The 21,655-nt window shown below is 43.4% G+C and overlaps 1 protein-coding gene across 1 annotated transcript; it reads left to right on the forward strand.

The window, feature by feature from the left end:
- Positions 1-3,091: 3,091 nt before the first annotated feature.
- On the forward strand, positions 3,092-19,597 carry LOC135916882 (chitinase domain-containing protein 1). The gene is made up of 9 exons (XM_065450314.2): positions 3,092-3,267; positions 3,388-3,549; positions 3,659-3,842; positions 4,027-4,195; positions 5,793-5,885; positions 5,990-6,088; positions 6,655-6,807; positions 9,637-9,717; positions 19,249-19,597. Exons 1-9 carry the CDS (start codon positions 3,169-3,171, stop codon positions 19,388-19,390), a joined length of 1,182 nt encoding a protein of 393 aa, XP_065306386.1. The 5' UTR covers positions 3,092-3,168; the 3' UTR covers positions 19,391-19,597.
- The last annotated feature ends 2,058 nt before the right edge of the window (positions 19,598-21,655 follow it).

Below are 21,655 nucleotides of genomic sequence, written 5' to 3' on the forward strand. Positions count from 1 at the left end.
CACGGACACACGGACAACACGGCGTTCGTGTTGTCCACTTCTCTTGTTTCCGTGTCTGCACTCCTTACCCTTTATTGCATTAAAAAGCTCGGGTGGATCTCAGTTATTGTTGCTTTGCATGAACAGTGCTATCGTGCCCGTTTGGTAGGAATTAGTAATAAACAGCAGCATGCTAGTAATTTTAAATCTTCAGTAATGCAGGTCACCTGAGAAGATGAACCGTTTAGCTAACTCGGACCTCACGGGCTAATGAGCAGCAAAATGGGCAAGGGGGCACGAATTCAGTTACAATAACGTCATTTTCGCAGTATTATTTAGTAGATAATGCAGCGGTCGTGATAAATTATGGTTTCCGATATAGGTCAAACAAGGCGCCCTTCAACCGATGAGTGTCGCTTGTCGAGTGAATGAACTCAAATCTCGGCAGTAATATGCGCTCTACGTTCAGTCTGGTAAACATGTATGTACAGTTTAGTCCATTTAATGGGCAACTGCGATCGCGTGGCCTCCGCTGGAGAATGGAAGGCACCAGACGCATGTACAGAATGAGCACCGGTGCATGCATTTTGGGCCGGCTTTCGCAACAGCGCAAAGCGAAGTGCGTAGGCCACGCGATCGTAGTTTCTTGCGATATGGCTTCGTTATGACTGCAGCTAATCTAAAAAAAAGGAGTGTGGAACACGAAGCTGCCTCAGACAAAGTTACCGCGGCCACAGTGCAGCGGCTGGAAAGCCACAGTAACCACAGCAGACCACCACCTCCGAGCGACGTGGATGGATGGAAGGTAGGAGCGTCCCTTTTGAAACGGGGTAATGGCAGTTGCCACCATGCTCAGCTTTTTACTTTTGTTTAACTGTGTTGTAAGTTATTAAAATTCGCCATTTTTCTTTAAATACTTCTTCCTGCGCTTTTAACCTTATGTCACCTCTCTGCTTTTGAGCCACCAATCTTCCAATCGCTTTTTGCTAATTTCCACCCGATATTTATTTACATGACTATTGTTATTTCTAAACCCTAGGGCCTCACGAAGCGTGACTGCCCGCATCGACATCGGGATGGACACCACATTTTAGTGTCTATTGTTTCCACAGATTTACCACACACAGTACATGTGTCTTCTTCTTTGTTAAATTTCTTTTTATAGCTGCGCGTTCTAAGACATCCTGACCTAGCTTCAAAGAGTAAGGCATTGCGTCTTGAGTTATCATAAAACGCTTTCTTCCTGATCTGCTGTTTCCAGTATCGATATAGTTCAACACTATGCTTCTTTTTCATTGAATCTGTCAAATTTTTACCTTCCGCGTTTTTAAACTGTCGTTTAATGCTCTGTCTTTCTCCGTCCTCGCTTCTGGCATACTTACTGGTTAGCTTCCTAGTTCTTTTCGCCATTGTGAGTCAACGCTCTTTCTGTATAGGTATTTAAATACCTTAGCTGCCCACCTGTTATCGTCCAATTTCCTCAGGCGTTTTTCCTCAGGCACTCCTCGGCGATAACATCGCCTCCCTACCATACTTCTACGACAATTTTCTACCTTGGAACTTAGTGCACGTACGTACGAGTAATTGCGATTATGATGTACTTCTTTATATGCACGTACTTTATCGTCATTGCAATTCCTCTCCGTTCGTCTTAAGTCATCACATTGTACTTTGCTCACGCATATTTTCCAGCTGTGATGAGAAAAAAACCTGCGTTTGATATACATAATGGGTGCTTGTGATACTGTTACACCCATACTTTTTTTTCTTTTTCTTTTCGTTTCAGTGGTGGTTTTCAAAGAGTTCTTGCCAGTTTGTAAAGATGTACATATAATTGTTCTGCTGAGTTCCTATTCTGATGTATCACTATACATCTATCATATAGTGCTTGAATTGGTTAGACCAAGGAGATTGCTTTGTACTTCATGACTGCCGTGCGCGACTCGTATAAATCGATTTTGTGTGTTCCTTAGTGGAATTACATTGCTTTACTTCTTTCCCAAGTCACACTGCATGTAAGGTGCACAGTCCTCATCAGAAATTTGGCAACACGCGCATTCGTGCCTGCATTCACAGAAACTTGCGTACAAGTTTTCATATTGCACGAATCTTGCCATCGAGTGCCTGTTTAAATATTGCGCCGTTATACTTTTTCGACACCAATACCACCTGGATTATTGCCAGCACTGCAATCCAGGTGGCAATATTAAAACCATAAACTTTAATTCACCTCTTCTGTTATGGGCCAGCACGTCGTTCTGTTTGTTCCCTCTCAAAGACAAATTGATTATTATTATTATTATTATTATTATTATTATTATTATTATTATTATTATTATTATTATTATTATTATTATTATTATTATTATTGCTACTACTACTTTGGTTTCATGTTTTGGCTCATACCTGCACTTGGGGGATTGGCCAAAAATTGAAGTTACAATTTCAGCTTGTTTGCACGAGGAAAATGCGTGAAGGTTTCAAGTTTTCTCCAGAGTCCAGTGTGCCTCCAAGCGGCAGCATGCGCTAACTCAGCGTCGAGCTGCTTTAGAGCAAATTCAATAAGAAAGAGGGATAGTGGGAGAAAAAGCATGTTCATTTTATTAATGAAGCTTAGGAAAGGCATGCCTCATTTAATGCCTTGAGCTCGGACCGCTTCTTGGGCACTCAATCATGAACAGCCGAAGCTGATCCTCGAGGTTGGAGCTGGCAATATTTTGTCTGACTCTTCTAGAAAAATGCCTCCGGTACAGCGAGCCGTGAATTAAGAACGAGGCTCAGTAAATACCAACAACGTCAGGAGTAAATCAGAAAAGAAATCCCTCGGTTCATTGTAACAAAAGTGTTGTCCGAATCCACGTCTGAGTTGGAACTCTCACTAGAATTATTTACGCAGACCTTGAGACCACTGTTATGCTGGTTGCATGCAGCCATGCATGCAGCGGAGGTAACTTAGGAACCGAAAATACGTGGTGAAATTTCGACACCATTTACACCATCTATAGTGCACCTACAGAACATCATCAAACGTGTTGGCTGTGTTTTTGGCGACTTTTCGCTCGGAAAAAAAAATTGGGTCTGGCTATTTTTGGGTTACATTTTGAGATTATTTGGCCATTTTTTTTGTTGGGGCCATCTGGCAACCCTGCTAGTACATGCTTGTGGCAGCGGGTTTTTTCGGTTTCGAGAATGCCTACTTGCACTGTATCTTTATTCCTGGCATTGTCTCTAGTTTTAAGCGCTGCTCATGGAACTATATCTCCATCGGACAAAAAGAAATCATCTAAGGTAAGTGCTTACACATTGAATCTTTTGAGCGACCCAGCTGAAGCTCCGTTTTGCGACTGCAACGGTATGTCTGCGTGGCACTCTTGATTAATCCTTTCGTTTCGTGCACCTATATTGCAGACCGTAGAACCGTTAGACCCCGGTTCTGAAGACGTTTTCGAGCGTGATTTAGTGAAGGAGGCTTTCAAAGTCAGCGATGTGTTGAAGCATCACCGCTCCTACTGCAACACGAAAACGAAAGCTAGGCGGTTCGCGGGTTCAGTACTTGGCTACGTTACGCCTGTGAGTATCAAACAAATCAGCTGTTCGCTGCACCTCTTATACGAATGAACAAGAAATGCGGTGAGATACGTCAGTTGTGCTGTTCGTGACTGCGCTTCTTAATCTGCAGTGGAACAACCGTGGTTACGACATCGCTAAAATATTCGGCTCCAAGTTCAGCTATGTTTCTCCAGTTTGGCTGCAGCTCGAGCTTTCGCAAGAGACGTCGACAGGCTTTGCGGTCGCCGGACAGCATGACGTTGACGTCGGCTGGATTCAAGACGTAAAATCTGCTGGAGAAGCAGTGAAGATGGGTGAGTAACCCAATGAAAGAAGAAATCGGTGCTGAGTCAAAAAACGAAGTTCGTTCTTGCTCAGTTCAGTCAAAGCAGTTGTTTTTTGGAGCTTAACTCGGTTGTGTTGAATTACATGTTTAAATGGGAACACTTTGCCACGTTCTGTAATCTGTTTCTGGGCATTGATTTCTCGCCTTCTCAGTTCCTCGAATTTTGTTCGAAAAGTGGACGCCCCAACTACTCACGAAAGTAGCCGCATCAAAGAAGAAGATGAGTGCGATGGCAAAGACATTGGTGGATGTAGCCGAAAAGAGTGGCTTTGATGGATACGTCCTGGAATTGTGGTCACAGTTCGGTGGACACATGACCGCGTAAGTCTGTCGCTGTTTCACTTTACCTCATCATCAGCTCTGGCTCATCTCCTTGTGACGAAAAAAAAAAAAGAATGAAAGGGAAAGAAAGCTTCTTAACTGTATTGTCTGTAATTTTACTGTGTGCGAAGGACAGACATGCATCGTTGACCCAAACCATAGTTAGAATACTTACTTCCAGTATCGAAGGGTTGTGAAAACTTCTGCCTACTTAGCCATCACAACAGCAACAGCGAAATCAGGACTGTGGAAGGGGAAGGAGAACCCATAGCCAGCCAAGACAAGCTATCCAGGGGCTTAGATTAGGAACATCCCCACAGGGTGGCAAATAGTACTTTTTGAAGCCAGTCCTGGCATAAATTCTGCAGTCCTAGAAGCGGATTTAATTGAAATAGATATCGGATAGTTATTCAGGGATGAACAGCCTTCCTTATCTTTAATGTAGAACTGTGTTAGTACACTGGTATTCACAACTCTAGCAGTTTTTGCCATCACTACACAACGTACAGCATGGTTTATTCAAAGCACAAGTGCAGCCATTTTTTGCTTACAAAGAACTTTTCGGGGCATGTGTGGGCACGCACCATCAGGGAAAAGGTCAACAAGACATTCTTGTGGGCAGTTGATGACCCCATTTTTCCAAAACTTGCAGTCAGAAATATGCATTGCCCATGGCAATGGCCGAATGACAAAAGAAGGTCTTTAAAGTGGAGCTTTCAACGCGAATCCCCCTGACCTTCGCTGACTGCTGCTGGGTGCTGCTACTGATGTCTTGCCAAATAGCCGATGCAAAAAAAAAAAAAATTATAGTAAGAGAAATATGTGCCTAAAGGTGAGATTAAACCTCTGTCTTCCTGCTCAGAAGCCCAATGCTTTAACTATTCAGCCACAAGTGCAGGCATACTTCTCTCGTGCCGATGCCAGGTAGTTCTTTCAGATGATTTCCGCATGCATCATGTCATGCTGCACGTCCATCCGAGAGCATGAAACCGCAACGGCACATGCACACGCATTCCAGTTTTTGTTTGGCCACAGATGCTGGAATTAAAAAGATGAATAAGACTCTCTTGGCAGTACACCTCTTCTCACCATTCTTCCCTCGATAAACATCACCTTCATCATTGTGACATCATTCTGTTGATGTCTCCAGTGTATATTTACATTTTGGAATAGCTTGTGTGTGCTGGAGTCCATAAATGTAAACATTGTGTAACGTTAAAGTTGTGCCCTATGTGTTGTACAAACATAAACTTTGAACACCTCCAATGTGACACATGAGGCTGTAATCTGCAGGAATAAGGGTACATCATAAGGTGAACTGGCACACCTTTTGACCTTACTCCCCTAGCCAAGACAGGAATTCTTCAGCATTTCTTTAATGCTTGTGGGGTCCTTTGTGGCACGAACGTTTGATATACTTTGAAAAAAAAGGTGAGTTATGTATTATGACTATAGTTATTTGTTGTCCTCTCTAGTGTAAACATCGTGAAATGGAAGGCACATGTAGTATTAGAAAACCTTTGTTTTGTTGGTAAACATCAGGAAATTCCTTATGCATCATTGCAGCTAATGAGTGTTTTACATTCTCTCATTATAGTGAAATGACAAAGCTTATTCAGCATTTGGCCAAGGAGCTGCAGGCTGAAAATTTGCATCTGATTCTTGTCATTCCCCCTGCAGTGTACCAAGGGTGAGTGCATATTCTTTAAATTCTATACTCCTGCTCACATGTTCATTGCTATGATACTTTTATTGCATGTCATTACTCATGCTCATTGTTTTTGTGCTTTTCAGGGACATACCAGGGATGTTCACGAAGAAGGACTTTGACAACTTAGTGAGCCATGTGACTGCATTTAGCCTGATGACCTATGACTACTCTAGCCCACAAAGGTATAAAAATTTCATTCCAGATGAAGCACATGAGCAGCTTCGTTGCTGAAGTGCCAAGAAAGGAGCATTGCATGCAAAATTTTTCTAATGTATGAAGTCAGACTGCCAAATTTGGTTCAAAATACTTGCTCAGCCTCTGTGCAAGGCTGCCACTAACATCAGCTGAGATTTCACATTTGGAAGCATTTGTTGCTGCCTGTGTAGCATTTTTAGCATGTTAATTTATTATGTTTAGAGTGTCTATGACCTGCCTTATTTTTGTACTGCTATTTGAATACGTCTACAGTGAAGGCCAAAAACTGCAGTTCCTAAGCAAGCAATTTACCAACAATGTCTTTCTTTGCACACCAGAGGCCATTTTTAGAGCAGGATGTATCTTTATTTTATTGAGTGAGTCAATTATAAAACTGATTCTGGAAATGTTGTAGGATGGATTTGGTTCATTCATAGGGGGCTAGCAGGACCAGTTCACTGTATGTAGGCATTGAGGCACCCCGAGTGCAAAGTGTACCTTGGCTGAGTGGGTTAGTGAATTAAATGTTACACAATGTAAATTTACGTTCCAGACCTGGGCCGACAAGTCCTATCAAATGGGTACGCAAGTGCGTGGAGCTGCTGGTTCCGGAAAAAGATGTTCAGCGTGCAAAGATACTTCTCGGCCTCAACTTTTATGGTTACTCATACACAAGTGTTGGTGGTGGACCAATCCTAGGAAGCCAGTGAGTATCATGCTACATGAGCTAATTGAACTTGGGGTGTAGTCATTGGGCTGCCGTGTTTCGGTTTTATAGCTTTGTCGTTCTGTTAGGCATGATGGAAGGCCCATAGGTTGGCATACTCACCCATGTGCACTGACTCATACTCACATGCATTTCTCAGGCACGCCCTGCAGGGACATCTGTGTCAGCATGCGTTTGGTGTGTTGCGACACCACGTACCCGAGCACATGAGGGTTGGACCCTTCTGCGTGTAGCCATGCGTGGCCTAAGCGTGTTTGGGGAAAGTGGGATCCTGGGGGTTGAGCCGATGCTGGGTGTGCGGACCTTTAAGGCCTGCCAGCGCAGGCAGCACACCTCTTTGACCTCCGCTTCACATAGACAGCACCTCCAAGCTGACCCACCTGAAGGAAATCATCATCATCATGGGTAGTTACCATCATCATCATGGGTAGCTACCATCTGAGTTAACCAGGCAGCCAGCATATGGCAGGGCGAAGTCAAATTTGTCGACAACTCGAAGCAAAGGCAAGAGTTTGACGTAATAGTTATGCAGAAACCCACAAGGTGGAGAGAAGTAATTATTAAAGGGAAAATCAGACATCCACCTGTTCGTAGCAGTTGCTACAAAGGAAACCCATACATGTTCCTCGAAAGAAAAGCCTCGCATTTGAAGAAAAATTTGTCCTGGTTCGAGATGAATTCTCTGGCCTGCACTAGTATTGCTTTCAAACAGATGAAATAGGTGCCACTTCTTCAACGACACATATGTGATGATGTGGCAGTGCTAGAGCATCTCAAATTTGTGACAAATACATATTAAACTGGAGCTATACAACTCAGAACTAGCTAGGGCCAGAATAAGCTTCCCTTGAAGCCACTTGGGCAACACTTTAGTGAAATACTTTGCAACTTTTGCCTGTTAAGCTTGTGGAAATAGTCTGTTTAGTGTCATTCATTGCTGTCCTCAGCAAGTCTTGCAATGTCACGTTGCTCCTTGATTCCTGAAGGTGGCTTTTGGTCAGTAATTCCAGAAAGCGTATGCTCACGTACGCACATGTGCTTCCAAAAGGGACACCAGTTTAAAGGCGTTGTTATTGTTAGCTATGTTTTTGTACTTGCTTTTAGCAGGGTTCTTATAAAACCGTAGGAAGGGCTGCTCCCTCTGCAAACCTTTTAGCTCCAGTGAACAGTGCAGGCAAATGCAGCTCTAGCTGCATTATGTAGTCAGTTTTTAGGCTTCACTGAGAACGGGCCACAAAACAGGGTTTACTCTGTTTCCAATCTTCGAATGGCATGAACGGCTGTTGGAATTCTGCTGAAAGGTTCTCAAGACGCTCTGAAGCTTTTTTCAGCGTACGTTTATCTGTGAATTGGAAAACATGTGGTGCTAGAAATTATCGATAATGAGGCTATTTATGTTTCAGTAAAGTATGATAGAGATAAAAAATATTGCGGCTTTCACGATTGAACTGTACAATATGTCGCTGCATCTGATCTTAATATCAATGTGAGTCAGCTTAGCATCGTGTCATGAAACCAGCCTGCTTAGCCATAGTTACTTCATTACAAACTCCTTAAAGATGTGTCGACGAAGAACTGCATTTTATTTCTACTCATCATCATCATCAGCCTATATTATGTCCACTGCAGGACGAAGGCCTCTCCCTGCAATCTCCATTTACCCCTGTCCTGCACCACCCGATTCCAACTAGCGCCCACGAATTTCCGAATTTCATCGCCCCACTTAGTCTTCTGCCGCCCTTAACTGTGCTTTCCTTCTCTTGGTACCCATTCTGTAACCCTAACGGTGCAATGGTTACCTAACCCGGGCATTTCGTGACCTGCGTAGCTCCATCTTTCTCTCCTAATGTCAATTAGAATATCGGCTATATTCGTTTGCTCTCTGAGCCAAACCGCTCCCTTACTGTCTCTTAACATCATGCCTACATTCTTCGTTCCATCGCTCTTTGCGCGATCCTTAACTTGTTCTGAAACTTCTTTGTCAGTACCCAAGCCTCTGCCCCATATGTCAGCACCAGTAAAATCCACTGATTGTACACCTTCATTTTCAATGATAATGGTAAGCTTCCAGTAAGGAGCTGACAATGTCTGCCGTAAGCGATCCAACCCATCTTTATTTTTCTATGAAAGCGTTAAGCAGTGTTGTTGATGATGATGGTCAATGTTATAGATACAAATCACCTTGGCCAACGTTCACTCCCGGCTTGGCCCAATGCTTGCAAATATTTGTCAAGGCTGAAAAGTAAGCAAACACACACAAAAATATGTATGTGTTTGCTAGCGCTACATCTGCAGTCATTCAATCAGAACATATTGGAAATGCAACTGTTCGTTTCAATCGCTGCTGTGCAAATAATATGGTCTGGGCGTTGGTAACTTGATGAATACGTTCAGCGGTTATGTGCCTTTATCTACTCCCAACAAGGAATCTTATGCTCCCGCACCATTTTTGTTTTATATTGCCTGACACAGCCAGCAGTTTGCATTATTTTGGCGACAAAGTTCGCATTTCTTTTTTTTTTTTTATCACATAGCTATCCTCCGATTACAGGACCAGCACATACCATGGAAATCCAAGTTTGGCTACGGGCTGCTGAAAATTTGCTTGAGAGTTGCGTGCGGCCCACATATGTTGGGAAGCCCTCTTTTAGACAATGCATGGATGAGTCGCCCTTATGCATGACAAATCTTAAGCTTATATCCTTGCCTTGACTTAAATTTTCGCGTCTTAAATGGCTAGGTTAATTAGTTGTGCATCTTGGTGTATTGCGAGTCTGCTCACTTGACTCATATGTGACTTTTTTACAGGCTAATTCAAGAGCTTTCGAAAAGCAAGAAGCAAGTGATAAACTGGGACGATGAAGCCTCGGAGCACTACTTTGAGTACAAGTAAGTCGCTGTTTTACCTACATGCAAGCTGCTCTAGCTTACATCTATCCTGAGGTGGGGCATTGGTTATATTTTAATGGAATAACCATAGTGTTAATATTGCAGACACAAGAAAAGTGACAGGACAGTGTCTATTGTGTTGATGTTATGGTTATTCTTTTAAGTATGAACTGACCAGCTAAAGAGCAAGTTATACTGAGGGAGTTATTTTGCGTGCAAAATTTCTTGAGTGTTAGGAAAGAACATTAGCATGTAGGAATTTTTACTAGCAAGAAATATTTACAGGAATGGCTATTTTAACTCTCGATGTAGGTGATTTGCTGTCTGCTGTTGTTCACAATTGAATAAGCAATGGCTGCTGTTCATAATGGAGCTCTGCCACTCATTTGTCTGATGCTCTAGTGTTGGAAGATTTGTTAAGGTCTTAGAGTCCACTTGCTGGCCAGCTTGTCATATAAAACAGACACAATAAGTCTGTTAGGTTTGCCAAGTTTGCCTCCTTGATGAGACCGCTCAATATGTATGTGTCATGAAATGTAAGAGCAAACAGAGATTCATGTGTGACTTTTTGCTTTCTTCTGCAACTACTTCTACACAAAGCCCAGTGACGAGCTGTTCATATTCCTCTTGCCCGTGAAAAGGGTCACGGGGACCTTGGAGGTGGGATAATATACAGCCTAATATGAAACGGGATATTTAAGAAAATAATTAATGTGACGAAGTAAGCAAAATTATCTTGAAAGCCCCAATAAGGATTCCTATTGCAGTACATCTAATAATAGATGTAACGAAGTAATGGGTGTAACAAAGTCTACTTCTCCCCCTTAAACTTCATTATAATAATTTTTTACTGTACTTTGAGTTCATAGTCCACACTTTCAGCCTGCTGATGGCACCAGCCTCTTCTCACCCTAACCACCAGCATCACTACGTATCTTGGTATGATGTGAGTGCCGAACGGAACATATTTGATCACAAGAAACATTGCATGAGCTGAAATGGGGATCCATAGAGATTGGGAGCGTTCGCTTATAATAAAAGGGAGTGTATAGTGCCTTGACACATCTCAGGTGCTGTCCAATTTGTCAAGCTTCATGGATTCTAAGCATGCAGTGACATAGCCAGAAATTTATTTCAACATTTATTTTGCCAACAACGAAACACTTTGCTTAACTTCTGACAAATTTTTCGTCGCTAAGGCGTGTAGCCACTTTGCATCAAATTATGCTATCACCCTTACGCTATATTTAAAAATGATAATATTGTCACGAACAGTGGCGAAGACAAAGACATAGTGAGGCTGGGTCAGAGTCTCTCCTGTTGGACTGAAAGACCCGCTAAAACCTGTGTGCCATGTGCAGTCCTGACTAGCTAAGTGCTAGCCGTTTACTGTTGAGTGAATACTCCCCGTAACAATATTTTAAAAAGCCAAAATTTTGTTTACAAATTCATGAACCTATATAATGTAATAATGTACCTGTATGTCAATGACCGAGCTTTTACATGACTTGGAAAAACGAACAGCGCTAGAAACGGGGCCAAACAAAATCAAGACAACGCACCGTCGTGTGTCTTGTTTGCAATTCAGACTTGTTTGCAGCGCAGGTAAAAGTGGAGATAGCCGTTGTTTCCCAGCCAGATCTAGTGAGTGGTAAGGCCAAGGCTATGTACAAAAGAAAGAGGGCACTATTTTGCTAGTCGCCTTTCAATCAATCGCACTTTCGGTGTTGTGGACATGCTAAATTATTCTAGATTTAAAACTACAGGAACGAAGCTTTGCACCAGAACTTCAGTAGTATCATATGATGCAAGTTTCACTTTCGGTGACCTGCTCTCCAACTTGTTTAAAGAGATGTTTAGAAGCAAATTGCGCTCATGGTATTGTAGTCATCAAACGACACATATTGTTTTTTGATCACACTCGGGAATTGATGAGAAAGACAGTCCGAAGTAGGGCTGCTTCCTTTGTGAAAATTATGGCATCCGTAGTTCGCAGTAAAATAAACAACAGTAGCTCTGAGAGATTTGAAAGTGTTGTGTCTCCCAACACCCGTCTATTCTGAAAGCTTCTGAGATGTTTGGTTAGGATGGGCTCTCCGCAGCAATTAAACAGCACGTGTTATGATGGGGTAGGGGAGCATCAGCTAGGCGATTGGTTGCGGTCGTCTGGTGTTGATAGATGGAGCAGTGATGAGACGCTCTCCCTATGTCCATAATTATCCGTCAACTTCGTTCTTGACACCTTTAATGTGCGTACACCCCCCCCTCATATCCATCACCCCACTCCCTTTCTTAAGAATTTGAAGGACACTTAAGCTCCGCCTTTAAGAGTGGAACACGATAGCATTCAAAAATCCTTGACTGCTTCTCACACTTCCTGGCAACGGGAGCGTATGTAACCGTAATGTTTACTGTCAAACGCTGGCCATGCAGGCTATGCACAGGGACGGGCTTTCTGCTAGAAACGCGTCCTCTTGCGTGAGCCACGATGTAGTGGAGGTGAGCACCAGCTGGAGGTATTGCAAGGAACAGGACGCGCCGCTCCGCGGCCCGCGAGATACTGGTTTGCTGACATGTGCAAATGGCATCCACCGTGGCAGGCCTGTGAATGGTAGAAACACTGGAAAAGGGGTTTCTTTCAGTTTTCGTGTAACAGGATTATGTTTTCTTGTATGGCCAAATTACAGTCAGACGCTATCATGTCTGTAGGTTGTGTTTAAGTTGTACTTTACGACTTTTCTATGTATTTTAGCCTGAGAAATTCAATTATTTCAGTAACCTACTTGCTCCACGTGGAGGGCCTGGGTATAGGTGGTTTGAAAATCTTTTTGACGAAACGACATCTGACGGCGGATTTTCTGCGACACGGGGTCCTTAACGCTATCACGTTAAGATTCTTTCCCGTTGCTCACTGTCGCACTCTTCAACATTCACCGGGTTTTTGAGTGACAAAGTGGCCCCTAATAGATAGTTTTAGTTTTGCGTACGCTATACCATTGTGTACGCTATAAAATAGCGGGTCGTCACTGCGCATGCGCAGTACGCTAAATGACCCATAGCATATAGCGTATGCACGCTATTTCTCAGATTTAGCATTGCCATCTTTGCATACGTTTAGTAGTTTGCCTAAAACATGGCTGTGGTCCCAGCTGCCTGCTTAAGCATTGCTTTTGTAAAATTCACTTCGTTCTTGGCAAATTACTGCGTAAACGGCTTTTGCTTAGTGTCAGGCCACTTCAACGACAGAGTGTCATCGATAACCTTGTGGAGTTTTCGAGGTCGCTTCTCGTTTAGAACGAGTTGAAGCCTAACGAGAGAAACATTCGAGATGTCACCGCCCGCCTATCGCTGAAGGCGGGAGATAGCCGTGACACCGCCACATGGCCTCTGAGATCGGAAGATCTTTCAGGCCAACTAATATTGTAATAAATGTGCGCTGCACTATAGTATAACTGTCTAATGTTTCTATATTTCTGTTTCTGCGTGGACTTCGAGGCCATCCACCTACAAGTCCTCGAACCTGTTTGTTGTGGCGGCTTCTTAACTTCCCTGGCCCAGTACCTCAGTCCTTGATATATTTATTGTGCTGTGCGCAGATCAGTGTTCTGTAGGTTTTTCTCTCTTATCCCCTTTTTTGCACCGTTTTCATTCTTACCGACATGTACAAGCTAGCCTAACAGCAAGCTCTTCACAAGTTTAACATAATGAAAGTCAGAAACAAAGGAAAGAAAATGAAAAGAAAAATGGGGTTTGGTGCTTATTACGTGTTTCCTAGGAACAGGGATAGAGAAGTATGAGGAGACATGCAAAGCACTACCACATTAATCAATACAGCTTTTAATGTACTTTACTAGGCAAGATTAAAAATGAGAATAATTCAAGTTCTTCAAGTCGAAAAGTGTACAGAATAGCTTGGACATCATCTTTAATGCCAAAGTGCACAAGCCTGATCTATGATTATTATTTATGAAATTGGCACTTGACAAGAACAGGTCACCTTATTCGTTCAGGATAAGCTCAATCTTCTTGCAATCTGTGATCCCTTTGTAGTGAAAAACTGATTAAGTTTTAGAATTTGTGAAGCTTACTGGTGAGAAAGAACATGAAAGTGTTCTCATTTGACCTGGACGACTTGTATTATTGATTTCCACAGTCTAGCCTATTAACGTGCATCAAATGCTGCAGCACTGATTAATTTGGTATTGCTGTGTCTGTCCTTCCACGTCTTCTTTTGTCTCTGTTCCTGTGTACAGTAAGTGCTATTCCTCTTGTACGTATTCCCCTGAGACGAGAGAAAAGTCTAGTGCCATAATAGCTTTTATATAGTCAGTCCTCCACATCGATTCCTCTGTTACAAGCCTGGAACGCCCCCTGTTTAACCAAAGGGCATGGGTAAATACGCTCAACGGCAGCGCATCTCCATGTACATGGACCTCTTTTGCTTACATAAACACATAAGGATTCCCCAGAGCTGCAGAGCATGATCTTTTGCTGGTGTATATCAACAGGCAAACGGTATGAAAGATGTCATTGTAGGCTTATGACATAACGACACATTTATGGAAGCTGGTCTGTATTGCGCATCACTGGACCAGACTAGCAGCTTTGAAGGAGTACTGACATGAGATTTTCGATTTGGCACACTCTGTTGCAGTAAATGAAGGTCCAAACACTCTGAGCCTTGGAAAAAATACTGGCAATGCTTGCAGTGCCCTAAATAGTTTACAACACTTGTTTCTACGAACCAGTTTCAGTACTGACAAGGTGGGCGCACCGTGACATCATGACGCATTGGCTTGCCACTTCCCCGTGATCGCTGTGACTGCCATATGCAAATGCAGCTGGAAAAACACATAGCACTTCTGTTTATTTTTTCATGAGCAACATCACTGTGCTTACCCTTATTGCTACTTACACAATGTCAGCAAGTTTTGCTTTGTTTCATGATGCCACAATAGGCACTGGGTGGGCCGGGTCAGCACTGGGTCACCAGCGTGCTAAACAGCGTGCTGATGAACAGCGCTGCAAAGTGGCAGCAGTAAGAGTACTGGCATGTGATGCAGACGACTGGGTGAAGGTGCTCAGGTCGCTTCCAGTGATTTCACACTGCGATTTATAAGGCGTGAAATACCTGAAAGCACATTTTCATGCATCTGCTCTTGAGAAAGACCTCCGCTTGTACAAGGCAGGTCATATTCATGACGTCAAGTAGTATATAAAGCAGAAAATGAGTGCATATTGCAATGTAGATTCACTGTGCAAACAAAGCTCACTGCTGCGAGCTGTGACATGGAACTCCAACAGTTATTTTGCTGATTTTTTGCTGTGCACGTTAACATTATTGTGTATTTATTCAGGTAGAAGGGTGAAGCAGTGCGAAAATTTCTGACTAGGGGAGGTGTAGGTCTCCTTTTTTTGTTTTTGGCACTGCTTCTTATAGGCTCCTCTAATGATGATGTCCAGTTTAGTCTTCTTAGACGAGTTAATCGAGGCCCAACGTCGATCTCAACTAGAGAGGCTTACTCTCACGGAAACGGGCCGCAGCATTCTAAACAAGCCTAATATCACCTACCATGGTCAACATGGAGATAAACACCCAATACCACGCGACATTCAGCAATGGATACACGCCGACCCTATTCCGAGAAACATGCACCCAGACTACAACAAAGAACGCAGGAAGGCACGAGTTACTTCCCTCATCAAAGCTTACGCCAACACCGCGGGCGACACCTTCGTTGACGCAGCTGAGTACCAAGATGGACGGCGCTTTGCAGCGGTTACCACAGCAGGCGGCTTGCTCCGACATGCTGCCAGCATCATTACCAAAAATGCCGAGACGGCCGAGGAAGTTGCCATCGCCCTGGCCATTCTTGACCCAGCCTGTCACACCATAGTGAGCGATTCTCACGCAGCAGTCAACAACTACATCAAAGGTCGCATTTCTCATCAATCACTCCGCATCTTACGACAAGCCCCGCATTCGTCTGAAAATCAAATCACCCTCGTCTGGATCCCAGCACGCCGGCGTTGTCCACCCGCACCTCACCAACCTCAACGAGGTCACACACTCCGTAGCACGAGGACTAGTCAACCATGCTGGAGACGATGCAGGTGCACCCGCAGGACGCGACCGCCTTACAAGATATGACCTTGTAAAGTCATTTTACCTCGCAAGAAGAACCTTCCCCACCCCTCACTGCAAGTTAAACAGGGCACAGGCAACCACCCTTCGCCTGTTACAGACGAATGCATACCCCTCCCTCACACGCTATCACACTATATACCCCGACATCTACCCGAGCCAGACGTGCAAGGTCTGTAAAACTGAATCGGCAACACTCCTCCACATGCTATGGGAGTGCAAACACCAATACCAAGACCTTAATCCCGTGACCCTCTCGTCGAGATGGCACGCTGCCCTGCGCAGCTCCCACCTCGACGACCAACTCTGGGCGACCCAGCAGGCCTACGAAGCGGCAAAGAGGCAAGACCTCGACGTCCCATCGTGGGAGGCCTAGGCCCAGCCGACAAAACTGCTGGTGCTTATTAAAGTTCACTCTCTCTCTCTCTCTCTGCTTCACTGATAGCATGTGTGTCACTATGTTCTTGTTCTGTCTTTTCTTTTCTTTTTGAGATGTTTCACCAAATCTAATGTCTTAAAATCTAGCCCAATGTTCAGTCTTCATCTAGTTCACACAGCTTGACACAATGAAAATCGGTGGTGGCTGCTGGTGCACGTATGAGGCCAGCATTGACGACGAGTCCAAACACGCCGCTGCGTTGGTGTTTGCCGTCGATGCAGAGCACACAGAATTGTGTACCAGACACTGCCAAAGCCAAGTAGCGCAGGGACAGAAAATAAACCCTAAATAAAAATACTGAGCCACTAAGAGGATGACAAAATGACGACTACGAATTCGTGTGTTCACCTTCTGTGTCGAAATTCGGGCAGGAAAGAAAAACACTTAATCGCATGATGAAGCTCAGGAGCCATCACACCTGCAGCAAGAACAACACAACTTAAATGGAACACGAAGTTCTTGTGAATGAACAGCTCCTTTAGGTAGTTTAAAATAACTAGACAAAAGATAAGCAGAGCTGGTGATGTATGTACCGTTGCGTACAGACTTCACATATCCATGCTTTGCACTGTTCTAGCTGGTGAGGCCATGATGAAAACTGATTAAACTGAGTGGCTTCACCAACTTCAGTCATGTGTGAGTAACTGTTCGTGTACCCAAAAACGCGGCATGTTCATTTGGATTTGGTTCCATGTGGTATTTCAGCAACGCAAAACAGAAGAAACGATGGAACATAATCAACCAACGCAGCTGGTGGCTGCACCACTTGGGTACCCTTCTTGCTACAGGTGCTTTCAGGAATAGTCCTGTAGAAAGCCTGTACGTTGAATCCAACTAATCGTCTTTACGGCTTCAAAGGACATATTGAACTTTCTCTTACATGGTGAAAGTTAAGTCAGATATTCAGCATCCATGTCGTTTTACTATTCACAATTTGTCCACTGCCAGGCTGTTCCATAACCACCCAGCCATCCGGCCTCCTCTGTCCTTCCGGTTGGAAGCACTCTCAGAAAAAACAGGGTCCCCTCTTTTAGAGAATGTCCTAATGGCTCCTACTCAGCTTCGACTGCCTAGGGAGTGGCAGTCTGTTCAATGTGACACCTCTTTTATAGAAATATCGAAATGAGCACCTGAGGCACATATATATTCACATTTTCTTGAACTTCAGGAGAAGTATTCCTGTGCTGAATTTTACGCAGATGCTTCGAAGTCTGCTGGTGTTGGTTACGCAACTCTCGAACACTCATTTTCAAAATCTGGGGCACTAAATCCACGAACAAGTATCTTTACAGCAGAAGCATACGGTATACTCTTGGCTATTTAGAACATAATGTTTGCAAATGTCGCTAATGCTGTTGTCTTCACAGACTCATTAAGAGTCATGAGAGCCCTGATTAGTCTATGAAAATACAACTCCATTTTTAATTAACTGTACAGCTTGTTGTGCTCCGTATATATGTGCAACAAAGTGACTGTCTTGTGCTAGGTACTTGGCGAAAAAGGTATAAAAGGCAATGTAGCCGCTTACGAAAACGCTATGTCAGTGAGTTTTAGCGACAAAGATCGAAATGTCCCCATCTCTGCCTTTTTCCCATCCAAGCCTTTTCTACGCCGTAACCTGAGGAATCATTGGCAAGGAGAATGGGATACCCAAGCATTGAATAAGCTACACATGATAAAACCAGCACTGCAAAACTGGACAAGTGAGAAAACAGCACGGTACAAGGATCTACTTGTTTGCCGATTAAGAATAGGACACACGTATGGTACTCATCCTTACCTCTTTACTGTGGGCGGGGGGAGGATCCTCTGACTTGTAGTAAGTGCTGCTATAATCTCGCAGTCCTCCATGTTCTTATTCAATGCCCTGCAATAGAAGCAGAGAGGAAAGCGTATTTTCCTTCTGCATATTGCGAAAATATACCTCTTCACCAGGCATTTTTTCTTAGCAAATGCACCACTTTTTAACCTAAAATTAGTCTTAGAGATTTTAGCTGAAACACATTCTGAAAATCATACGGCCAGGTAATTTTTAGCACTCGATTAACAACCCTTGTATTCAAGGGCTCTCTTGAAGCTCTAGTGTCACTGTTATGTTTTGTTGCATCATGTTTTTAACGAAACCCAATAGCCATAGCCCACATCACTAACTAATCAGTGTCATTATTTTAGTACCTATATTTATTGTACGCCATTTACAGCAACAGGTTTTAGGCCCTTTTACAGCCATGTCACATCTACCATAAGGAATTCATTGTCCAAGCCATCCGCAATTCATCAATAACGTTACCATTTGTCATGGCGCTCTTTGGCCATACCTGGCCCTTGCACCACACACATCATCATCATCATCATCACGTAGCTGGTGGCTGCACCTGCTGTGCCTGTCATGGCTGTCACATGCCGTTACATTCGCCACACTGCCGCGTGAAGGTGCCACCGGTCCAAACTCATCCTTGCACCTGGTGCCTATTATATCGATGGGTCCAGTGTTTCAATATTACCTTTCGTATCAAGTTAACATATCTTATGTTTCCCAACTTTTGTGTTCCCTAAGTGTCATCATTTTACATGCAATAAGTGTGTACAAGAGTTTCTACAACTTCATAAATGTCTCAGTACTCCTTTAAGAAAACCGCCATCATACATGCTTATGGTAGTAGTATATATCGTATGAATCCCTGATTGTCCTCATCATCGTCTTTAATCATTCTGTTTCGTACCCTTTCCTTCTACCGCTGTGGGGAGTGTGCAAACTAGGGCACATTAACACGGGCCAAAACCTCTGCCTTTCCTAGTGCAATAAACTATCTTCCCTCATTCCTAACTGTTTTTCATTTTAGTTAGACATGATTTAAGCTAGATTGAAATGTGTTCTACAGCATGTTATTGTACGATACCAACGTTCCTCTGTCATGATTCATTTCTGGCATCATTATTGTTTTAGGTTGCAAGATGGGAAGCGAACAGTCTTCTACCCTACCCTTCACTCGATCAATGAGCGAGTGAAGCTAGCTGAATCTCTTGGCACTGGTCTGGCCATTTGGGAGCTTGGCCAGGGCTTGGACTACTTCTACGACCTTCTTTAAGTGGGTTGGCTCTTCAGCCTGTAATGCATCTGCCTGTGTGACTTGGGTATACGACTACATTGCCTTGGTAGATAGTCCATCATGTCATCATCTCTCAGCTGGACTCTCACTGCCTATTTTATGCACTTTTCTGCAAGAACCAAGATTCTGTTTTTGTTGTACATTGTACATCTTGTTACCTATTATAAAATTACTTACTATCTTGTTTCTTCTTGTGCATCTAATACCTTGATTACATCTTGAGACACCGTTTTTCTAGTTTCTAGTTGTTGTGATCGCTGCACCATGGTATGGTTTGTTGGAAATGGGCTACATAGCCCACAATCATTTAAAATGTAAAACCAGTGCGTCAAAATAGACCTTATGCGAAACCTTATTTTTGCGATAGCTAGAACTGAGTTGGAACTTTTTCACTATGCAAAGGAAGCTACAAAAAGAAAAAAAATGTTCTTCAGTGGGGTAGTTTTGCTGCTGATGTCATAAGTTCTGTGGTTGCATTATCAGTGTGATGTTCTTGGCAAGGGGACATTAATGTGTAGCCAGTTGTGATGACAGATATTTCATTTTGATTGAGGTTTCTAGCACTGCCATGGAGAGGCCAATGTTTCGGTAGCTGATAGAAAAAAATTGCAAAACTTTCCTCATAAAATAATCTGACTGGTATGTATCCCTTATGTAGCATGCATGGCATTTAGCTGAATATAAGCTCTTTCTTTTTCCTTTTGTTATCTTTAGGCTCAGCACACTTTCTCGCACACGCTGAGTCTATGCTCTGAAAACCACACACTTCTGTTGTCATGAGCAGCATTCACTGGCATACTTATAGCAAACAACATCTGTTGGCAATGTAGTTAACGTACATCAAAGATCACTGTGGAGCTGATTTCACTGTGCTGTATAGCAGAAAAAAACGGTCCTTGGTGCAGTTTAGCCTTGTTTTCTCCAAACATGGCCAAAGCAAGAGATCGATTTTGGTGGCCACGCCGGGCCTTATTGGCCCCAACAAGCAATAATAAACGATAAATTGTATAAAGTCCTCACTATTCCACATGGCGCAGCATTTTAGTATTTATACATGTACTATAGCCTGCAGAAACACCACCAGAAATGCCACAGAAAATGTAGGGCTCTTTGAATATGTGTCAGTTCATACAGGAAATCACCATGATATCTTACTCTGCGGCTCGACAACAGCACTGCACTACCAAGCACAGGGTCACAGGTTAATAATTAGTAATTTATAATAGTGATAGCACTAATTAATTGCCACAAAATGCGTTATATTGCTGGCAGCAGCAGCAGCAAGATTCATGGCAAGGTAATGCAAAACGCTTGTTTACTAAACTTTTGGTTAAAGAATCATGGTTAGTCTAAATTAATCCACAATGCTCTACTGTGTCATTCCTCGCCGATCATCTGTAGCTTACAGATGTTAAACATCATTGGTCAGTGTGAAGTTGAATGCTCTGAACATTTTTTGCTAGAATGGGACAAAAGCCAGGGCAAGTTGCAGCACTTTCCATAGCTGCTTTACAAGATGTTGCCAGTCACTTGAGGCAAAAGGCTTTGCAGGGCCAGGATTTCCGAAACCGAGTTCTGCCTTATAAACTTTCATTCGTTCTTATTTATTTTGTTTCTCTGTTCCCTGCGGATATCTAAACCATGAGGGGCACTTTTTGTCTTTCACCATTGTTTATTTGTATTTAGCTGCGACTTTCAGTACAGGAAGTCCAGGGGAACTGTCATCAAACACCTGCAAGTTAGGTCCACCTGCAGCCAACAACTGTCATGCCCTCAGTTCACAGTTTCACCCTTCAAAACCCTCTTTCGCTCACTGTATAGTAGCTACACCAGTGCAGAGTAACAGGCTAGAGGAATTAACCTCGGGCCAACCTTTCTGCCACTCCTTAAATAAATTTCCTCTCTCTGACGCTTCACTTTATCTTCAGTTGAACACCACTGTGAGCACCACTCCATGATGTCATTGAAAGCTAATTGCAACAATGTCTGTGATGATGTTTCGATTTGCTGTGACAAACGGCACCAGGGAGCATTTGGTTTATTAAGATTTTCTGGGTGACGAGGGGCGAAGGCACTTGAGCATCAGGCACATATCCGGGAGGGGGGCACCCCCCCCTCGAAATGATATTCTTTGCCCATTTTCGCAAGTGAGTGAGGAATACAAGTACAAGCGGTGATGTGCCCGTTTCTGTCCCGCAAGAGATGCACACTTGCTCGCATGCAAAGAAACTAGTTTTCACAACA

This window comes from Dermacentor albipictus, chromosome 3 (genome assembly GCF_038994185.2).
Source record: "Dermacentor albipictus isolate Rhodes 1998 colony chromosome 3, USDA_Dalb.pri_finalv2, whole genome shotgun sequence".
Classification (NCBI taxonomy): domain Eukaryota; kingdom Metazoa; phylum Arthropoda; class Arachnida; order Ixodida; family Ixodidae; genus Dermacentor; species Dermacentor albipictus.